Source organism: Cucurbita moschata, unplaced genomic scaffold, assembly GCF_002738365.1.
Source record: "Cucurbita moschata cultivar Rifu unplaced genomic scaffold, Cmos_1.0 Cmo_Scf00014, whole genome shotgun sequence".
Classification (NCBI taxonomy): Eukaryota; Viridiplantae; Streptophyta; class Magnoliopsida; order Cucurbitales; family Cucurbitaceae; genus Cucurbita; species Cucurbita moschata.
In genome coordinates this window covers 2157352-2173276 of record NW_019268530.1, presented here as the reverse complement: position 1 = coordinate 2173276, position 15925 = coordinate 2157352, and the positions used below count along the sequence as shown (strand labels likewise).

The 15925-nt window shown below is 37.8% G+C and overlaps 3 protein-coding genes and 1 long non-coding RNA gene across 4 annotated transcripts; 1 reads left to right on the top strand and 3 right to left on the bottom strand.

The window, feature by feature from the left end:
* Nucleotides 1–2665: 2665 nt before the first annotated feature.
* On the bottom strand, nt 2666–4829 carry LOC111452568 (alpha-1,4-glucan-protein synthase [UDP-forming] 2-like). The gene is made up of 4 exons (XM_023093351.1): nt 4346–4829; nt 3711–3961; nt 3449–3617; nt 2666–3218 (listed from the first exon to the last, which is right to left on the bottom strand). The coding sequence occupies exons 1-4, from the start codon at nt 4649–4651 to the stop codon at nt 2883–2885; spliced, it is 1062 nt and encodes a 353-aa protein (XP_022949119.1). The 5' UTR covers nt 4652–4829; the 3' UTR covers nt 2666–2882.
* Nucleotides 4830–6865: 2036 nt separating this feature from the next.
* Nucleotides 6866–8745, top strand: LOC111452754 (COBRA-like protein 4). Its single transcript, XM_023093622.1, has 6 exons — nt 6866–6990; nt 7079–7158; nt 7222–7678; nt 7768–7915; nt 8008–8285; nt 8396–8745. The coding sequence occupies exons 1-6, from the start codon at nt 6939–6941 to the stop codon at nt 8680–8682; spliced, it is 1302 nt and encodes a 433-aa protein (XP_022949390.1). The 5' UTR covers nt 6866–6938; the 3' UTR covers nt 8683–8745.
* LOC111452755 lies at nt 7616–8064 on the bottom strand. Its single transcript, XR_002712160.1, has 3 exons — nt 7976–8064; nt 7794–7882; nt 7616–7707 (listed from the first exon to the last, which is right to left on the bottom strand). It is a non-coding gene; the product is annotated as an uncharacterized LOC111452755 (long non-coding RNA).
* Nucleotides 8746–8853: 108 nt separating the features above from the next.
* Nucleotides 8854–12019, bottom strand: LOC111452753 (COBRA-like protein 1). Its single transcript, XM_023093621.1, has 6 exons — nt 11727–12019; nt 10940–11019; nt 10252–10708; nt 9959–10118; nt 9603–9886; nt 8854–9517 (listed from the first exon to the last, which is right to left on the bottom strand). Exons 1-6 carry the CDS (start codon nt 11815–11817, stop codon nt 9222–9224), a joined length of 1368 nt encoding a protein of 455 aa, XP_022949389.1. The 5' UTR covers nt 11818–12019; the 3' UTR covers nt 8854–9221.
* Nucleotides 12020–15925: the final 3906 nt, after the last annotated feature.

Here is a 15925-nt window from a genome sequence, read left to right as displayed (position 1 = left end):
CAAGACAAGAGGGCAGTTGCACGGAAAGTGCCAGGTTTTGGTGGATGAGAAAGATGCGTCCTTTTTAATTTTTAAAACACATGATTAAATTAGTTAAAATATTATAATTTTCGTTTAAAATCAGATTTTAATTTTAATTTTAATTCTTTTTTGTTGGGGTGTGAGAGTTATTTACGGATTTGCCCTTCATTAACTATGCATGTCGTTTCAGAGCAGGGTCAACAGTACAGCGTGCTTACATTGGATTGTCTAAAAGTCAAATCGAAATATTCAATTTATAATAATAATAATAATAAATAAAAGATAAAATGTTCAGATAAAAATCTTGATTTTCAACAAATTAAATTTATAAATATTATTTTTATTTATGATAGTTATTGTTTTCTTTTTCCCTAAGTTTTGTTTTAAAAAATAAAACAAATCATTTTTAAGAATTTATTTTGGTTTTTTAAATTTCGCTTACCGCTAATTTTTTTAAAATAAAATTTATTGTAGACAAATTCTCGTGAGGTCACCCAATATATAATTATTCCAATCAAAACGTGCTTAGCCATTGAATTTGTATAATTGAGTTATCGATATTATCAATTATTCTAAATCTTTTTTAATCATCTTAATCTCTGGTCACTCTCGTTCAAATGTGATCTCGATTAATTTATGTACCCCTCATTTACTTAGATGTCACACAAACTCTAATGCTTAAGTTAATAAATAGTGTGAAGTTGTGTCTGAGTAAGAATCAAATTGCATATCAACGTGTGGATGAGTATCACAATTTAAAGGAAGTCCCAATATGAAAACCACTCTGTCATATTGTTAGTCTATTGGTGACAAACACGCTAGATCACTATAAGGTGCTCGATTCTTCTCATTGCATCTCATTCACTCGTTCGAGTGGTCCCGAGCGTGAGATTAGATAAGAGAACGATATGTGGAAGACCTTTCTTTTTTAATCCACGACAACTTAAATGAACACATTTTGAAACCATACCTCTAATAGAAAGAATTTTCACACATTTTGACCCTTTAGATCATGCAATTTAAAGGATTTGTGACTAAACATGCTTGCTTTACATCTCCAAGCTTTACCGTAGGTGCTAGGTGTATTTTATCTTTCTCTGTGCCTCGTTTCTTAATTTCAGAAAAGAACGATAGTTACATGAATGACGAAATTTAATCTTAAATTGGTTGGAGTGGAGAACGAAACATTATTTACAAGGGTGTGGAAACCTTTCTCTAATAGACGCGTTTTAAAAACCTCAGCTGAATTTGGGCTGGTACAAACGTCTCGAATTCATCTATTTAACCAAATTCAACTTCAGGTCAATTCACTCTCTTGTTTTCAGATCTAAGTCCTCGAATTACGTGATTAGTGGACTCTTCGTCTCTGATTGGACTAACCTTTTTTCAATTCAACCACAACGCTATCGTGAACAAGAAATAGGGTATCAATGGTGGAAATATTGGGCATTGATGAACTAAAAATATCAAATTTGTTGCAAATATTCCTTTCTTCAACGTCACTAATTGAATTATAAAGGGAAAATTTTCTTTATTTTTTACCATTTTGTTTGGTCTTAATTATCCTCACTTTTTTTCATCTTCTCCATCTTAGGAAATTAATCATCCCACTAACCTCTCTATTAAAATGGCATCCTGACTTGGATCCCATAATTAGAGATGCTAATTTACCCAATATTACACCCATAATATATCTTCAATAATTCATGTAACAGCTCAAGTCCACCACCGCTATTAGATATTGTCTGTTTTGGCTCGTTACGTATTCTCTCTTCAACCAACCAATGTGAGATCTCACAATCCACCCTCCTTTGAGCTGAGGTTCAGTGTGCTCGCTGGCACTCGACCCAGTGTTTGGCTCGCCGGGACACCCTACACCCTTATAATGAATACTAGTGTGCTCGCTGGCACTCAACCCAGTGTTTGGCTCGCTGGGACACCCTACACCCTTATAATGAATACTTGTTTCCTTCTTCAGCCAACGTGAGATCTCACAATTTACCTTCCTTGGGGGTTAGCGTTCTTGCTGGCACCACTCAGTGACTGGCCGTTGGCCCGTTACATATCGCTGTCAACCTCACGGCTTTAAAATGCATATGTTAAGGAGAGATTTCCACACACTACACCCTTATAAGGAATGTTTCATTGGATCAGAGCATGGTTGAATGGTTAATATAAAGAGTCGTCAAATCTCTAATATTCGTTGTACGAAAGATTCGATTGAAAAAAAGTAAATGGGAGATAATGTTTTGTACCTTATATCATGTTCATATTCTTATTCATGCCAACTTTTGCAAAGTATTCTGAATTGGAAGAAGCATACTACTAAAACTCTTTGGCTTGGCTTCTCTCTTTTCTGCTATCTCTACCAAAGGGGAAAGCTCTTTTTCTCAGACACCCTTATAGGGAAAAAGTTTTCAAATCTGTTTGAAGCTGAAATCTTCATCATCATCATATCTGCTGCATTTGTGGAATTTCAACTTTCTCAACTTTGCCACATTCTTCAAAACCTTCATGAAAGTGAAGAGCACAGAGGAGAAGGCATCATAATGCTCATATATTCGATATACAATCTTAGATAAAAGATATTAAAAGTTCACAAACAACACAAATCAACAACATATCATATGGGTGTACAAGAAAATAACTTGGGAACAATGTGAAACAAATATTACTAAATATTTCTGGGTATCAACTGAGGTACAAACTAGAACCTGAATCACCATATCTTATTGTTTCTACAGCTTATATAGAACAGTAGATTGAAGAACAAAAAGTACATTCAAAATCCGAAAAATCACAAGTTATTAAGACTCAAACAACATCTATAGTTGCACGAAGATGGCGATTTGACTAAATGATTACGCTTTTCCATTGGGCAACTTAGCTGAAGCTCCAGTTGGGTTGAGATCATCCCAAGCTTCAATCCAAGTCACCATGGCATCGGCCAGCTTGTCGAAGTAAGGATCAACTTTGCTGAGCTTGTCCTTGACTTGTTTGGCCAGCTCAATGTAGCACTTTTGGACAGTGGTGCAATCTTTTGGAAGAATAACTTGTTGGAAGAATGGGATGATGTCTTCCTGCCAGAAAATGCCCTTGTACTCCTTCCTCAGGTTCACAAATGGGTTGCTTGCCTTGCTATGGTAGATGTAAGGCAGCCCTGTCTTCACTCCCAACCCCAGATGATCACATATAACCTACACGTATGCATTCGGTCGATTAATCGTTCGGTCAATTTATCGTTCAGATGCATCACAGTTCTCATAGCAGAATGCCATGTGCAATCTAATCAATCTATAATTCAGCAGCATTGTAATTGTTCTAACAGAATGCTTTCCAAGATGTGCGGATTGAAAATGAATTCAGATTAAAACTACATCTACATGAATATGATCTATCTATCATTTAGAACTGTTTTCATACACACCTTGATGCACCAGCCAGCCCACATATCGTCGTATCGACCGATTGGCTGCCCGTCGCCCATGAGTCCAAAGTACATTGCAGGGCCGATGAGGTCTCGGTCGAATGCCAAATTCATACCACACATGGGAAACAAAGTGCCTTTTGGGATTGTCAGGACAGCATCCACAAACCTTTTACAAACAATGAAGATCGTTAGACAACAAATTTGACTAGACCTTATGATTTCCATCCAAGTAGAGCAGCCTTTAGAGATTAGTGCTTACCTTGTGTTCCTTTCCAGAGGCTTAACAAGCTGAGTTGGTGCATCATAATCTGGGATATTAAGCCAGAGGCCATGAGAAACAGCGGTTGGGACACCCTCACGCAGACTGAAGGGATATCCACGCACAAAGTCAGCACCATCTCGATAAGGATCGTAAAGGGTGTTGAAGAAAAAGGGGGTAGAGGGGCAGAGGAGGTTCTTGATGTGCTGTGCAAGTGCATTGATTTGTTTCCCAGACGGATCACTGGCAACCTAAGCATCAAATTTTTTAAATGATCAAAAGTTTCTTACACTATTATTATGAATGAGCACAAAACTACATATAGAATCAAACAGAAACTGCAGAGGTAAACTGAATCAAGAGGAATACAGATCATCAGAGTGCAAGAGGATGCAAAGAAAAATCAGAAAGCAGATTTAAAACTAGACCCAGCTTTCAACAACGAAAAATGCAAGCATTCTTGTAATCGGACTTTTCACAAACAGATGGCGGGCATGCAAAAAAGAACCAAGAAAAAAGGGAGACCAATCAAACCCATCAAGGAATCACGCATGCAATAACAGAGGAAAAAGAAAACACCAAAATCATAAAGCCAAAAGCCCAATCGGAAAAGTGGAAAAAGCGAAAGAACTCACAAAGCAATCATCATCAATGGTGAAGATATACTTCTTTTTGGAAACCATATACCCAAAGCATCGACAAGCAGAGTCCTTAAAGGAAATGCAGTTGGCTCTAGGGCCGAGAATCCGATTAATGTCATTGCGATTATAGAGCTCATAATCGAATCCCTCAGGAACCTTGATGGTCTTGGAAGGGTCGCCATCTTGGACGATGATCAAATGGTAAGGCTGAAAGAAGGGCCTCCACATCTCGAGGAAGTCGAGGTTTCTAATGGTGGGGATGACAATGTCGAGCTCATCTTTGAGCAATGAGGACGCCATGGGAGAGGAAAAGAGAGGTAGAGAAGCCGGAATCTAGAAATGGGGAGATGGCGATGTGAGGGAATTGGGCATTGGGAGTGGAATTATAACTGGGAGATTGCGAGAGGCCGTGGAGTTAGGCAGAAGCGAGTGGCTTAAAGTCGCCATTAAAGCAGAGAGCGAGGTTTCTGAATTTCAAAGGTAACGGGGAATTGTTCTGTGGTCAAACTCGGCGAATTCCGCGGATAGATTTTTATTTTTATTTTTACAAACCATCAATAACTAATTTCATGTCATTTAATTTAAATAATAAAATTTCATAAATTACTTTCTAATTCTAAGATTTTAGGTTGGATTTTGGAATTATTTTGATTGTTTGTTTCTTTAATAAAATAAATGTGAAATATTAGAATTATTTAATTGATTAGGAAAATATTATGAATATTTTGATGATATTTTGGAATATATCTCAAATATTTAATTGATTAAAAATAAATTAATTGATAATTAAGATGTTGCTTGTAAAAATAAAAGAAAGGTTGAAAAAGGATGTTACTTTGTGAAGCATTTATTAATTTAATCAGTTATAGAAGAAATTTATAAATTAGGTAGAGTGAGATACGTGCGGAAACAGAAACTCGCACGTGCATCCACATTCCATTGCGTTGACTAAAATAAAGCTATAATAGATTACTTGTACAAGATTACTTGTAGCCTTTTGAAAATTAAAAAAATATTATATATATTGCAAATCAGCATCATATCGAGTTGGTTTGTAGATATAATCTTCAATCTTATAAGTAGCTAAAGTCGTCGAATAGAAAGGTCATTAGGTGGCCTTGATGTTGTTGGTCGATACTGCTCTCGTACAATAGTGTGGTTCAAGTCAACTACGAAAAAGTTGGTGGGGACGTGATACTCGAAATTGAACAAGTTGGCGGACTAGACATATACAAGAAGTACTATTTCATCTAAAGGAGTCGGGTGATCTCCGAAGAAGCTTTCTTAAGAAACATGGTTGTGAGATCCCACATTGGTTGAGAGGAGAACGAATCATTCTTTGTAAGGGTGTGAAAACCTCTTCTTAGGAGACATGTTTTAAAAACTTTGAGGGGAAGCTTAAAAGAAAAGCCTTGAACAATACCTGCTCGCAGTGGGCTTAGGCCATTACAAGTGATATCAGTGTCATACACTAGGTGATGTGCCAGCGAGGAGGCTAAGTAGGGTGGACACGAGGTAATGTGTCATCAAGGACGCTGGGCCCCGAAGGAGGGTGGATTAGGGGTCCCAAAGGGGTGGATTGTGAGATCTTACACCGCTTATGGAGGAGAACAAAGCATTTTTCATAAGGATGTGAAAATCTCTCCCTAACAGACGCGTTTTAAAAACCTTGAAGGGAAAAGTCCAAACACGTCAATATCGGCTAGCGGTGGGCTTGGGCTGTTACAATGTTGGTAAAGACAACAATATGTAAAAATGACACGTGTTGGTCTACCGAGAAGCACGATCGTCTACAATCTCAAAAACAACTCAAAAGATCGAGAATCCTCACTAAAAGCCTTTGGCAAATGAGAGGGATGGGAAGGAGAGAAGTATTAGTATTGAAGCAATTTATGAGAAGTCTGCCAAATACAACAGTAGTTTGGTAGATCTGTTGTCTTTTTGGGCTTTCATCACATTCAAAGGCTTCTCCATCTCTCTCTCTCTCTCTCTTTATACCTTTTTCCCAACCTGTTTGCTTCCTTCAAACTCATCCAAATTGGTTAGAACATTCAAGAAACTTGCCCTGCCTTGCCTTGCCTTGCCTTCCATGTTAGGTCTTAGGCCCCCATGACAGCCACAAGGCCTCAAATGAGCACACAATTAACCTAAGTACTTCAAAACATACACATGATAATAGTAAGGAACACAAATTCTATGAGTATTTACTATTATCTTATGATCTTTGAATGAGTATCATAAAATTTTGAGTAATTCCCAAAAGGGTATTAAGCAGGGTAGGTGCAATTTCTTTATACCTGATATCACAGCAAAAGCTACAAGGTCATTTGAGTAACTTCCACGCCTAAGCCATTACACATCAGCTTCATCTTCAACCCTTGTACCGTTGGGATGTTAACTTCTCAATCTTCATATGTCCCGCCATGTTTTTCCCACCTAGCCCTTGCTTCACGTTATGGGAACTGAACAGAACAAAGAACATAAAGAACAAACCATAATCTTATATAAAGCTTTCAACGACACCCTTTTGGTGTGTCGTTTATTGTTCATCTTCCTTGTAGAACTCGTTTGCTCGACTTGACCGACAATGAGCTTGATTGTTTCGGCTGTTTTCCTTTTTGTCATATTTTCTCTTGGAGGTGAGGCTTGTTTTTGCCGAGTTACCTGTCATTTTGAACTTCTCGTTCGTGTTATGGAGATCAATCTATTTGTGTTTTTTGGTTGCAGCTGCATACGATCCGTTGGATCCGAATGGGAACATTACGGTCAAATGGGACGTCATGTCTTGGACGCCTGATGGCTATGTGGTAAGAACTTCTATTCTGATATGAGTTTTTGAATCTAGTCCTATGAAGTTGATGATTTTATAGGCGGTTGTGACATTGAACAACTTCCAAATGTACCGGCATATAATGAGTCCCGGGTGGACGATGGGATGGACGTGGGCAAAAAAGGAAGTGATATGGTCGATGGTCGGGTCGCAAACGACCGAGCAAGGTGATTGCTCCAAGTTCAAAGGAAACATTCCTCACTGTTGTAAGAAAACCCCCACTGTTGTGGATTTGATGCCAGGAGTTCCTTACAATCAGCAGTTTACAAACTGCTGCAAAGGTGGGGTTGTGGCTGCTTGGGGACAAGACCCTCAAGCTGCTGTTTCAGCCTTTCAGATCAGTGTTGGCCAAGCAGGTACTTCAAATAAGACTGTCAAACTCCCCAAGAACTTCACTCTGCTTGGTCCCGGCCCCGGGTACACTTGTGGCCCCGCCAAGGTCGTGCCTTCCACCACCTTCCTCACACCCGACCGCCGTCGCAAAACTCAAGCTCTGAGTAAGAACACGTTCATTACAGTCCTCCATCTGCATTTTATCGACAAGTATAAGCTGTAATTTGGTCATCTTTCTCCTTTTTGTGTGCAGTGACTTGGAATGTGACCTGCACTTACTCTCAGTTTTTGGCCAGAAAAAATCCTAATTGTTGTGTTTCGTTCTCATCGTTCTACAACGATACGATCACGTCTTGTCCGTCTTGCACCTGTGGTTGCCAAAACAAGAACAGCTGCATCAAGTAAGGCTAGCCATTTCCATCTCAATTCTTATTAAGTATTGCCATTAGTACAGATCAGACCTGAACTGTGTTATGCTTTGCAATGACTGCAGGAGTGATTCTAAGATTCTTAAGCTGGTTGGAATCAATACACCAAAGAAAGACAACACCCCGTTGCTACAGTGCACGCATCATATGTGCCCGGTTCGAGTTCACTGGCACGTGAAACAAAATTATAAGGAATACTGGCGGGTGAAGATCGCCATCACAAACTTCAACTACCGAATGAACTATTCGCTTTGGTCTCTCGTCGTCCAGCATCCAAATCTGAACAATGTAACCCAAGTTTTCAGCTTCAACTACAAACCCCTTGTTCCCTATGAATCAATCAGTAAGTAAAAGCATCAAACTCTGAAACTGTTTTCTACTCATTGCTCTTTTCTTGACATATTCACCGAAAGAGAAGAGCTAAGACACGGTTTATGCTCCTGATATACACAGATGACACGGGAATGTTCTACGGGACGAAGTTTTACAACGACCTTCTGATGGAAGCAGGGCCATTTGGGAATGTACAATCAGAGGTGTTGCTGCAAAAGGATCAGAACACCTTCACCTTTAAGCAGGGATGGGCATTCCCTCGGAAAGTTTACTTCAATGGCGACGAGTGCATGCTTCCACCACCGGACACATACCCGTTCCTGCCGAACACTGCCCGCCAAAGGCCCATTGCCCTCTCAACATCATTTGCTTTGCTGCTGCTCTTCCTGCTGCTAGCTATTTGCTGAGTCCTTTTCTAGAATTCAAAATTACACATGAAGAAAGAATGTAATGTAATTTTTCAGATCAAATCCATATTTTTGACATATAGGAACAAAATCACCTGCATACAAGAACTTACAATCTTTTAGAAAGTTCAAAATGAAGAATGTCATATTCTGAAATTCAGAATCCATTCCTTTCCTGTAATCTACTTTTCCATTCACAAAAATTCCACTGTTCCATGAAAGAAGATAAAGATATGGAATGAATCAAAGTAGCAGAGAAACATTTACTGACAACAATTGATATGTAAACATGTTCCAAGTTTCCATGGTTGAGCATTATCTCACAATGCAGACATGGAAATCTTAGAGAGTTTCTGTACTATCGTACAACATTTACAAAGTGAACTCGATCACGAAAAAGTTCACCGAAGAAAAACAATTGTGTAGTTAAAAGTCATCATCCATATCTGAGATTCATCAATTCTTTAAATAATTGTGTGTGCCAGACTGATCGATCCACTTCAAAACTTCAGAATGACTCGAGTATACCAGGGAAAACGTTATGCAAATAAATGGCGAAGGGAAAGGAGAGTCAAGGAAATCGACAATAGCGTAGTAAACAACGAGACACCTTGCTTCAAACCCGTGTTTGGTGAGTGGGGATAGGCATCTGGAGGCGGCATGACGCAGTTGTCGCCATTGAAATAAATCCTCCGAGGGAAAGCCCAGCCTTTATCAAATGTGAAAACCGATGGATTCTTTCGGAAAAGTAGCTCTGTCTGCACATTCCCAGAAGGGCCTGCTTGCATGAGCAAATCATTGTAGAACTTGACTCCCCACAGGACTGCAGTATCATCTGTTAGAAGTACACATACAATTATTTAAATTTAAAAGAAGAGGAACCAACAAAAAGATGTTTCCGAGAAGAAAACGTATCCTACTTATAGTTCCATATGGATTGATCGACATGTAGTTGAAGCTGAAAATCGTTGTTAAATTGTCGAAGTTGGGATGTTGGGCAACTAAGTTCCAATTTGTATAGTTCATCGCGTAATTGAAGTTTGTAATTGTGATCTTGGCACGCCAATACTCCTTATAGTTAATCTTCACATGCCAGTGAACTCGGATCGGGCACATATGGCCTGTACACTGAACTGAAGGTACCACATTGTTATTGCTAGAACTAGCATTGGTAACAACAGAGGCTAAGTGCGGAGAATTTGGCCTGCAAATACACATGTTCACAATTAGTCCAAGTCATAATAGTTTATAGTTTTATATGAGGCAGATAGCTTACTCCACACAATTTTGGGCTCCCTTCAAGTTGTTTGGACAACCACACGAGCATTTAGGGCAAGAAACAATCGTGTCGTTGTAAAATGATGACAGCGAAACACAGCAAGTCGGAGTTTTTTGAGCCAGAAATTGTGAATATGTGCATGTAATATTCCATGTCACTGCAAACATGAAGGATTTGAAGCAAAATATCAGTGGAATAGTACAAGGATTTCTTGAAAGGAAAGGTATTGAATTTGAAAGCAACTTAACAGGAAGATAGTATAAGTAAATAACTCTCTAATCTTTACTTACTCAAGGCCTGTGTAACTCTCCGTTTGTCAGACGAAATGAATTTGGTCGGTCTAACGATCTTTGCAGGTCCACAAGTATAACCAGGCCCAGGTGCTTTTAAGGTGAAGTTCTTTGGTAATCTGACAGTTTTATTCGAGGTTCCCGCAGCACCAACACTGAGTTGAAATGAACTCACTGCAGTAGTTGGATCTTGCACCCAGGAGTTGAGAACTCCGCCTTTGCAGCAATTTGCAATCTGCTGGTTATACGGAGTCCCGGGCAATAGATCAACAATGGTTGGATCCCTCTTGCAGCTATGAGGGATGTTCCCCTTATATCTCGAACAATCACCTTGTTCGGTTGCTTGGCCTCCCAACATGCTCCATATGACCTCTTTCTTAACCCATCCCCATTGCAGAGACCATCCCGGTGCTTGAATATGACGATATTGTTGGAAATTATACATAGTAACGACAGCCTATTCATTCACAAAACACAAGTTTAATAGCTAAAAACAAGCACAAAAAGGGAAAAGACAACTAAATTTCCCATTATAATCATCACCATAACACAAGTGCTCATCATTTTATACAGAAATTAAGAAATCACCTCCAAAACCCCTCATTTCTCTACACAACCTCTCCATCTCAAAGGGCTATCACACATATTGATTCTTATGAAATGAACACAATGATTCATAAACACTTACAACATAGCCATCAGCGGTCCAGCTTATAACATCCCACTTGATAGTAATGTTTCCATTTGGATCAAGCGGATCATACGCTTCTGAAAACCAAATAAGATAAAACATAAAAAAAAGGATAAATCAGCATCACCCTCTGAAGTTCAAACAGTACGTAGAAGCTATTAGTCAAATCATAATGATTAAAAAAAGAAAAAAGCAATATGGTCCATGAACAGAATTAGTAGCCTCAAGAACATAACCTTTAACAGCGTTAGGTATAAACATCATTTCTTATCCATTATTTACACACTCCTTTTAAAAATTGCTCTCAATTTCATCTCAGAAATTAAATGAACAGAGCATTTCAGAGTTAGGAAGAAACAGGGGATTTTCCTCAAAGTCTCAAAATCCAAAACCTTATGCATGCAGAGGACATAATGCATTAAACCCAAAAATCCTCAAACACCCATTTGAAAGTTCATCAAAGAAAACCCAGAAACTAAAGTCCCCCTGTGAACAAGACCCAAAAACAGGATTTAAAAAAATCAAAGAAAACGAGAGAAACAAACCCCTGAAACTCAGAGTAATCAAAGATGAAAGCTACCATTTCATCATTCTTCAAATCAAACGAAGGAAGAGCAGATTCCAGAATCGATCAGTCACAAAAACAAGCAGAAAGAGAGGCCGAGTTTTCAAAACAGAGACGATTATGGAAACAAACAAACCAACAGGCCAACACCCATTGAAACAAACAACAAAAAGAGACAGAAAACAAAGCCACAAGGAAGAAAAAGAAGAAGAATCGAACCTGTTGGGGTAAGAAAGGTGGAAAAGAGTAGCAAAATGGCGAGAATGGGAAGGAAAAAGGGTAATCTGAGAATGGGAGCAGGCATGATCATGGATTTCCTAAGAAAATCTGGTTCTGGGGATTCGTGGGTTTTAAGCTTTCTTCAACGCTGAGAATGACAGAGAGAAAAAAGCAAGGAAAACGCGGGGAGAAGAAATGGAAAGGGAAGATGAGAGGTTTCTGATCACTTGGTAAGCCGTTTTGAGGAGTACAGAACAAAACTTTTTGAGCGCCCACCCATAATTCTCCTCTTTCCCAATACACAAAATATACCAAACTGTCAGTTTCCCCCGACCTAAAATTATATATATAAATATATATATTTTTTCGTTCAATATCACGATTTTAAAATAGGTCTACCATAAAGCTTTTCACATTTTTTATAAAAAATATTTTTTTTCCTCCGACCATAATCTCACAATAAATAAATAAATATATATATATATATAAGTTTTTGATGGCATTATATAATAAAATATTAAAAAAAAATTGATTTATATGATCGAAAAAAATAGAATTTAATTTTTATAACTTTTATACGCGAGATTTTTTTCCTTAAGTTCTTATAATTAAAATAATGAACCGACTACGTAGTCAATTTATTAATGGCTTCTACCATTAACATATTGAATCGGTTAGTCTATTTATACCGTTTTATCAGACTAAAATCATAGACGCTAAATTATAATTTTTTCGATATAAATTCAAAATAAATAAATAAATAAGAAATGTAAAATAAAATTAGGGTTTATTTAAGGAAGAGGTGCATGGTGAACAATTGGGTATGGACATGACAGAGCTGGCCTTGGGAGCTTTCCTTTTACGACCTTTCTATAATAACTGTCCTGCTGGCTTTGGGCTGCTTTGCTAACATGCCAAACACGGACACAAAAACGAGTTTAAATTTTCGTTTTGGTCCTCTTAACTTAATAATTTTCATTTTAATCCCTGTAATTTCAAAACTTACGGTTGTGTCCTTAAAATTTTTGGTTAATTACAAATGTTACCTCAGTATACATAAATTAACCGATAAAATTGAATTTATGATTAATTAAGAGTTGATACGATTTAATTTGATGACAAAAGCTGACAAATCAATTAAATAATTAAATCTAGTTTGGTCAAAATGAATTATATCCTATTTGGGTGAAGACTAAACAAAAAAAAATTAGGCCCAAATGTCAATGATGTCTAATTAGACCCAAAGCGTGCCACGAACATAAAAGTTTTAGTTTGACTTTAGTGTTATAAAACTAGGTAGCCGATTAGAAAAGATCTACAAATGGGCTCGAGAACAAGTTGTTCAATCCTCAAAATATTTGTAAAAAATCGAAGGAACACACTAGAGATCGTATTAAAGAAAAATCAAACGCAAAAGTAACAAGAATAAGCCACGTACAAATAAAAGTATTCCCAATTTAGCGACTCCAACTCTCAACAGGGCATGTGTTATGAGTCATAATATTACTTGAAAACAGTAGATTACGACTCTCACATTGTAGACAAGAGTAGTGTCACATGTCGAGCCACGTAAATGACCAAAATAGATAAGTGTCATCGTGTATCGATGAGTGTTGAGGATTATTAGAGTCTCACACTAACTAATTAAAAAAAAAATCAAGTGATTTTGGATAAGTTAATTATTTTGACGGATAGATTTTTGAAAATAATGTAACGGCCCAGATCTACCGCTAGCCGATATTTTTCTCTCTGGGTTTTCCCTTTCAGGCTTCTGTTCAGGCTTTAAAACGCGTCTAGTAGTAAAAAGTTTTCACACGAAATGGTGGTTTGTTCTCCTCCCAACTAATGTGGGACATCGCAATCCACTCCCTTCCGGCCCAATGTGAGATGTCTCAAAATGAAAATAAAAATGGTGAAATGATAAATTTATGATTGAAACTGGGTGGGATTTTATATAATTGGATTTACATCATCAAATAAATATTTAGTTAAATTAAATAGATCAGTTGATATTTATAATTATTCGATGTGATATTTGATAGATTCCTTTTGATCCAACGGCCCAAAAATAAAGACCAATCTTTTCTTTTTTTTTTTAAACATTATTATTATTGTATAAAGATGATGTTTGGATCCAAAGATTATACACTCACCCTCCGTTCTTCTCCTTCAGATCCCAATTCCATGGGACATTCGTCAAACTCCGGAGGCGTAATGGCGGCGGCGGCGGCGGCGGCAATGGGCGTCTTCATTTTGGTGCTGAGCGGAAGTGATTGCAACGTTGCTTCTCCAACTCCTTCCAGTTATGGCAACAACACCGTGGCCGCTGCGGCATCGATGTGGTGCGATGGCCGCGTCGAAGAATGCGTCACACGAGAAGGCGACAGCGCGTCCGCATTCCCAAGCCTGCAAACCTCTACACGTAAGTATATCAGTCCTTCGTCGGTTAACAGCAATAAAGCTGTGTGTGAGCGACCGGATGAATATAGAAGCTGTTTCAACCCAAGGCGCTCAAACCCCAACCCCAACAATTGTGGCCGATATACTCGCGTCTGTTGATCAACGCAATAACAACCCCAACCAACCAAAATTCAAAACTCTTTATTTCAGTTCGGTATGATTATTAGTCAAAATTATGTGTAGCTTTACTAGACCTGAATGTCTGTATTGTAAGGGATGTGATCAATCACCAACTCTTCCTACCGATTTATATGATATTTAAGCTGTTGTGTTTCTTTCTTTATTGATAGATAGCTGTGAATGTTTGTTGAATCACCGCACCTAAATGGGTGAGAGTTCTCTTATTTATAATCATTTACCGGATACAGAAATATGGTAAATTACAAATAATATGGAAATAGTAATAAAAGGAGAGAATAATAAATGGATGCACTATATTTGCCTTTAATAAAAGGGCAAATGGTAACCCGTAATGTAAGGCAAATATCTAGATATTTGTCTTATAATGAACGGCCAACTATCCTTAACAATAGTCATATAACACTTCTTCGAAAATCTCTCTCATTTTCTAAAACTTTCTTCTCAAAATAGGGTCAAAGCTTTGAACATAAGTTGTTAACTCGTAGGTGACGCGAATCTAAATTAGCTTAGCTTACTCGGTGCTGGGAGTGAGTATCGCACAAACATAAAAGTTCGCTACAAAAAAAAAAAAGTGTGATTATGACAATGACCCTGAATTATTAGAAATTTATTGAAAATAAGAGAGAATTAAATGAATATCAAAAGAATGAGGTGTTATTTTGTTTCATTTGCCTACAGCTGGACATGTATCAATCATATATGAGAAAAATCCAGACATCAAATTTGTAAGTTTACCATTGTATTACATGCACCCACAAAATGCCCATTCAATCCCAATCATGGACTCGTATTGAGGCCCGTGAGAGTGAGAGGTTGTGCACATTTATTTCCACTCGAAATAATTATGTTATTGTCGATTAGTTTAGCTTGAATTTAGCGGTGAAAAGGAACATTTTTATAAGATGAGATAAAACGCAACCAATGATAAATTCAATAATTTGCTTTATGGTTCTTCGGTGCCTTTTCCTGAATGAATCAGGAGCGAGCCATGGCATATTGCATGGGAGGAACTGATCGTTCACTTTCTTTTGTAGCTTACGATTATAGTCATCCGCCCAACTTCCAAATCACAAGAATAGCATATAAATCTTAGATAGAAAGAAGTATCTCTTATACAAAGGGATGCGATATTTAAGCGGTGATGTATAAACGTGCTTTCAATCTTTCTTTCAACTTTCCTTTCAAACTCTCTTTTGAAAATCTCTCTGCCCAATTTTTCATATTCTTCTCAACATGGGATTAAAGACTTAAACATATGTTGTGTCCGATCGACACAAATTTAAATTGACTTGACTCACTTGGTGCTGGGAGTACGTACCGCACAATCGCAAAAGTCTGCTGCAAATAAAAGTGTGATTAGACACTCAACACCAAACAAAAAAATGCACATCCAATCCAATCATCTACTACTAGATAGTATTGAGGCCCGTGAGAGAGAGAGAGAGGATGTGGCGCATTGAAGATGACCCTGTAGACTTTAAAACGTGTCTGTTAAAAAAAGGTTTCCACACTGTGTTTCGTTCTCCTCCCAACCAACGTGACGGTCTTGGGTGGTATAGATGATTTGATATTTATAATTATATGGCTGTGATATTTGA

Coding starts and splice junctions, on each gene's coding strand:
- LOC111452754 (XM_023093622.1), top strand. CDS start 6,939: ATGAGCTTGATTGTTTCGGCTGTTTTCCTTTTTGTCATATTTTCTCTT. Junction 7,679..7,767: donor TCGCAAAACTCAAGCTCTGA/GTAAGAACACGT, acceptor TTTTGTGTGCAG/TGACTTGGAATGTGACCTGC. Junction 8,286..8,395: donor TGTTCCCTATGAATCAATCA/GTAAGTAAAAGC, acceptor TGATATACACAG/ATGACACGGGAATGTTCTAC.
- LOC111452753 (XM_023093621.1), bottom strand. CDS start 11,817: ATGATCATGCCTGCTCCCATTCTCAGATTACCCTTTTTCCTTCCCATT. Junction 11,020..11,726: donor CACCTTTCTTACCCCAACAG/GTTCGATTCTTC, acceptor TTTGGTTTTCAG/AAGCGTATGATCCGCTTGAT. Junction 10,119..10,251: donor GAGAGTTACACAGGCCTTGA/GTAAGTAAAGAT, acceptor TCATGTTTGCAG/TGACATGGAATATTACATGC.
- LOC111452568 (XM_023093351.1), bottom strand. CDS start 4,651: ATGGCGTCCTCATTGCTCAAAGATGAGCTCGACATTGTCATCCCCACC. Junction 3,618..3,710: donor CCTCTGGAAAGGAACACAAG/GTAAGCACTAAT, acceptor TGTTTGTAAAAG/GTTTGTGGATGCTGTCCTGA. Junction 3,219..3,448: donor GGGCTGGCTGGTGCATCAAG/GTGTGTATGAAA, acceptor GCATACGTGTAG/GTTATATGTGATCATCTGGG.